Source organism: Belonocnema kinseyi, chromosome 9, assembly GCF_010883055.1.
Source record: "Belonocnema kinseyi isolate 2016_QV_RU_SX_M_011 chromosome 9, B_treatae_v1, whole genome shotgun sequence".
Taxonomy (NCBI): Eukaryota; Metazoa; Arthropoda; class Insecta; order Hymenoptera; family Cynipidae; genus Belonocnema; species Belonocnema kinseyi.
The window spans coordinates 75,743,331-75,748,942 of NC_046665.1; the positions used below are offsets into that span (position 1 = coordinate 75,743,331).

General features: G+C 34.3%; 1 protein-coding gene across 7 annotated transcripts in view; it reads left to right on the plus strand.

Annotated features, from left to right (window-relative positions):
* LOC117180344 (glucose dehydrogenase [FAD, quinone]-like) overlaps window positions 1-5,612 on the plus strand; it is a 72,565-nt gene that overhangs the window by 32,736 nt on the left and 34,217 nt on the right. The window contains exon 1 of one of the 7 annotated variants that reach the window (XM_033372791.1): window positions 7-22. The exons of the other annotated variants lie outside the window; for them this stretch is intronic. Coding sequence (XP_033228682.1) covers window positions 20-22 — 3 coding nt within the window. The 5' untranslated portion in view covers window positions 7-19. Of the gene's footprint in view, window positions 1-6; window positions 23-5,612 lie in introns of those variants that run through there. 7 annotated transcript variants of the gene reach the window in all.

A 5,612-nucleotide genomic window follows, 5' to 3' on the forward strand; every position in this document is an offset into this window, starting at 1 on the left:
AATACGCCAATTAGCACAAATGGTAAGTTCCGACAGTGCCTACAAGTGTACCTACTGGCCGCTAAATGGCAATACCGGTTTCATATGTATACACCTGGTAAATACGATTTTAGTACACGCTAATTTTGGTCGACAAGATATTGTTACAATCGATTGTTTCTTTCAATCTATTCTTTATAACAATTACGTTAAATGTCTAATATAATTTTGATGTAGTTGAAATCTATCTTTAGTATTTAATTATAATCAAAAACGAGTTTATTTAAGTAACTTTTTCAGAGACAAAAATTATATTGTTTAAATTTCTAATTTTGCTGCTGTATTGCTTTAAATATTATTGAAGATTAAAATAGATTCTAAAATCGGCTGCGGCAGTTTCTTTTACAAATAGAATGCAGCTAATTTATACAACAGAATTTACCATATTCCTTCAAAAATATCCAAACAATGAATTTGCTTATGTCAAAAATGTTTAAATACTTATATTTGATTTATTCGTCATTATTCGTAGTAAAACATTAATTTCTCGTACATTTAAGACTAGAAATTGAAATTTCAATGAGCTAAAAAATGCAAAGACCGAAAAATAAGTATTTTTCATTATTTAATTATAAAGTAATTAACAATTTTTGAAAAATTAATCTTACCTACTTAATTAATTAATTAATTTTGAGCAAAGATCTAAACACACAAATCTTTTTAATATTTAAAAAGCTTTCATAAAAACAAAGTGTTCGCTTGTCGTTGGGACCGCTACACAGCCCTTAATTCACCTTGTGTCTGAAACCATCAAATTATGTTCCTGAATAAGATCGCATCTATATTGATATTTTCACAATCTTGATCACCATCACCATCACCATCACCATCTGGTAACTTTTTTAGTTCCTATTTGTCATTGATATAGAGAGGGGCGATGCAAATTGCAGGCCTATGTGACAGCTCGACAAGTTGTGATGAGTGTACGGCGGAGGTGCTTCGGAGCTGCATTGTAACGCATGCACGAAATGTTTGCTTTTCGTGACATGTTTTGCGTACGGGAAGTAACCAATTCCAAAACCGTGGTAAAAACCAGGAATAAAAAGACTTTTTCTAGCTGCTGTGCCTGCGCAGTTCGAGCTAGATTATTTTTTCTTGCTGTTGCGCATACACATTTCAATTCAGAATTACTTTCTAGCACCGCCGTTATCATACCCGTTATGAAGAGAAGAATAGAGAAAAATTAATATTATCAGATTTTAAGAAAAGAGTGAGAATTTTTTAATTTTTTTCAATGTGCTAATTTTCTATTGGAAGAAGTGTCCAACGAAAGAATAGGTTTATCTCTGAAACCAATTCTTTTTTATTGCCTTTACGATTGATACTTGTGTTGTATTCCATACACGCAAATATATTTTCCACTTTTTTAATTCCTATTAATCCGATCAGTAGATACACCTGTCATAGTTATTTTTAATTTCATACTTACATGCTGTATTTCCGACTTATTGAATTCCCTTTAATATGTTCAAAAAATATGTGCACATGCATATTATAATTATTTTATATTTATAACTGATCGATTAAAAGGACTAGGTTTTCCGTCTTCAAAGTGACATTATTTTCTGTCTTCCTATTCTTACTTTTGCACTTCTTCATTTTTTAATTTCTCTCAATACGCTTTCACTAAATTTTTCTAAGTCGATTAAAAAGAATAGATTTTTCTTTTTTTCTACTCTTTGGTGGAACTTTCGACGGAGGAAAATTCACGTATTAAGGGGAATTGAGATTCTGAATTTTTCTTTTCTTACCAGGTAGCCTCACTTCATTATGATTTGACGCTTGGGAGACTGATTGTGAGCAGTGAATAGTAATTGGATAACCTCGAAGTGATAAGTTATTATAAATCACTGATGAATTACAATAAATTAACAGTAAATTTCGGAAAATTACCACAAATGTTGGAAATTTCAGGATACCTGAAATTTCCGGTGAGTTAGCAATTTTCCATAAATTTCCGTAAATTTTGGAAATTGAACAATTTTCCATATCCACATAGAAAGATTCCCCGGAAAGTGCTCCACGGAAATTCAACGGAGATTCCAGCTGGCAATTATGCGAAAATCCCCTTGAAATTCCGTAGAACTTCTACTAACTTTCCGTCTGCAATTCGCAGCATGAAATGGACTCTGGAAGTTCCTATAAAAAATGTTGCTATCAATAGCAGCCTGAAATGTTCAGCAGCAAATATTCAGGTCGACTCACGTAGGTCACGACTATCGTCCCAACAAATTTAGTTTGCACCAAGTGCAAAAAATATTTCTTCCTCGAGGAAGTTGAGTTTTAAATGAAACTTGGAGGCAACCAATCAATTTTTTCAGAACTCGTCATGAGACAATAACCCACAAGTGCTCCAGGTATAAAAAATATATCTCCCTCGGGGGCGTTGAGTTCTAAATGACCCTCGGAGGCAAACAACCAATTTTTTACTTGACTCGCCATTGTACAATAACCTCCAACTGCACCAGGTGTAAAAAATATATCTCCCTCGAGGAAGTTGAGTTGTAAATGAACCTTGGAGGCAACCAACCCATTTTTTTCATAACTCGTCATTATACCATAACCTTCAAGTGCATCAGGTGTCAAAAATACATCTCGATCGAGGAAGTTAAGTTCTAAACTGAACTTGGAGGCAACCAACCAATTGTCATTGTACAATGACGAGTCATGAAAAAATTCTTTATCGCCTCCAAGATTAATTTATAACTCAACTTCCTCGAGAGAGATGTATTTTTTACAGCTGATTCATTTGTACGTTATTGTAAAGTAACGTACATTCAAAAAATTTGGTTGTTTGCCTCCAAGGTTCATTTAGAACTCAACTTCCTCGAGGGAGATGTATTTTTTACACCTGGTGCACTTGTAGGTTATTGTAAAGTGACATACATTCAAAAAATTTGATTGGTTGCCTCCAAGGTTCATTTAGAACTCAACTTACTCGAGGGAGATGTATTTTTTACACCTGGTGCACTTGTAGGTTATTGTAAAGTGACATACATTCAAAAAATTTGATTTGTTGCCTCCAAGGTTCATTTAGAACTCAACTTACTCGAGGGAAATGTATTTTTTACACCTGGTGCATTTGTAGGTTATTGTACAATGACGAGTCATGAAAAAAATTAGTTGGTTGCCTCCAAGGTTCATTTAGATCTCAACTTCCTCGAGGAACAAATATTTTTTGCACTTGGTGCAAACTAAGTTTGTCTGGACGATGGTCGTGATTTACCCGAGTCGACCTAGGGTAGTGTTACTGATACCAACATTTTTGATAGGAACTTCCGAAGTCCATTTCAAGCTGTGAATTGCAAACGGAAAGTAAGTAGAATTTCTACGTAAATTTAATGGAATTTCCCACTAGAATTTCCATAGAATTTCCATGGAGCACTTTTCGGAAAATCTGTCCACGTGGGTAAATTTCCGAAAATTTTTATTTTCTTCCAAAAAGCTTTGAATACCTTAAATTTCTAGAAATTTGTTATTATTGTTTCTCGACTCTTCGGATCGTTTCCCCTTCAATTCACCTATAGCTCGTATAGCTATTTTAGCACTCGTATGGCACTGCTTACTTTCCGCACTTGTAGCACAATATACTATTTTATTAATGATATGGATAAATATAGCGACTGGCACTGCCTCGCTGAATTTGAAATATCTCAAGAAATGTGCAACTAACGGAAAAATGTCATGATTAAAAACTTTTTATTTTCGCCGCAAATTATAGGTAGGTTGCTTCTCAAAAAGCTCGATAATCATCTTGTATTCCTTTTCCGTGGTCACGCGTCCATTATCCCTGTCTGGCAAATCGTCAGCTTCACCCACTTCTTTACAAAGTCCTTTGATTGTCTCATAGCGCGCAGCCGCTGTGTAAATAATTTTGGCTCCTTTCGAATGCGTACACAGAAATACGGTTTCGATCCGACTCGCGTAGACTACACTCAATGTACAATAAGTCTTTCCCTTGTTTCAAAACAAATGATATGGGATAAAAACCATCGACATATAGAAATGGACCGGTAATGCTGTGGGGGAACGGTAATTGGCTTTAGAGAGAGAAAAAACATATGAGACGTAGACCTATCTCTTTCTTAATAAAGCTGATTGGTCGAGAATATTTTCTTTGGGTGAAGTTTGGCGCAGCACAGGACCGTGCTTTGTGTCGCGAGCGCCCCAATAATGTAACATTTATCGCACTTTTCAGAATTTATTTATTTATAATTTATTTAATTATAATTCATTGTAAATAAATATAAAAAATGGTGGCAGCTTGTGTAGTCTATGGGCGTTGTCAAGACGTTAATATGGGGATATGTTTACATACGTAAGTAAAATTATTGAATATAGTAAAATAAAAAATGTTACAACAAAAACAAAACCTCAAAATATGAAGTTTTGTACCTATGCAATACAAATGGTTATTTTTTATGTTATAGAAATATTATTCAAATTTTTGACAATTTTTACATTATTTTTGAACTCACAAAACGATTATTATTGTAGCATTTTCAATCCAATTTCAAGAAGAATTCAAGGTTACCAAGTTTTTAAAATAATCTATCTGAAACAGCTTATTTTACATGAATGTTCTTTAAAATTCAATTTATTATAACTACAAATTTCTAATGTATTGTTTATCTTTTTTTTAAATTAACCGTACAGAATATTTAGGCAATACCCGGGGCCACCAATTCACTTGACATAGTCCTGACATAGATAAAGGTAGGTCTACGTCTCATATGTTTTTTCGCTCTCCAAAGCCCATTTCAGTTCTCCCCAAAGCGTTACCGGTCCATTTCGATATGTCGATGATAAAAACTTACAACGGATCTTAGCCTAACCTTTCCTGAATCTTATACCATAGATAATTTCTTAGATTCTTTGATTTTGGTGGTTTGGTTGTGCTGTTTGAGTTCTTTTGCTTTTGATCAGTTATCGTTGTATTCCCTCATTACTTCACCTCATTACTTTTTAAATGGAGGTTTTATCTGTAAAAGATAAAATTGAAATTATTCACATTTATGGAGAAAGTGGCTGGAATATCGTGCATGCTGTCAATCTTTTTGTCAACGTTTTCCAGACAGTGTACGGACACGCGCCTCTTTTTACCGGTTGTTTAACAAATTCTCCACTGACGGAAGTGTATATGTAAAAAAAGGAATCGGCGAAAAACTGTTAACAGAGTTAATAATGAATTTGCGATATTAGCCTCAGCTGCTCAGGACCCCACGTTGGTACTCGACAACTAAGACGTGACTGCGGAAGGTCCCAAAGCAGTGTTTCGAGGGTATTAAAACGTAATACATATCATCCCTTTCATATTTCACTGCATCACGAACTCCCTGGGCACTGAGATTTGATTCGTCCCAGATACATCGATACATTCCAGATACGTCGATCACTTTAATATTCCTGATATTCTTTATGATCTCAAATATTTTTGATATTCTAAAATATTTCGAAATATCCCTTAATATTCACAAATATTATGACATATTCCTCGCTTGCCTTTTGCGCTCTATGTTACAAGTTTTTAAAGATTTCAAATGACACCAAACTCTCGTTTTCCGTCACCCCGT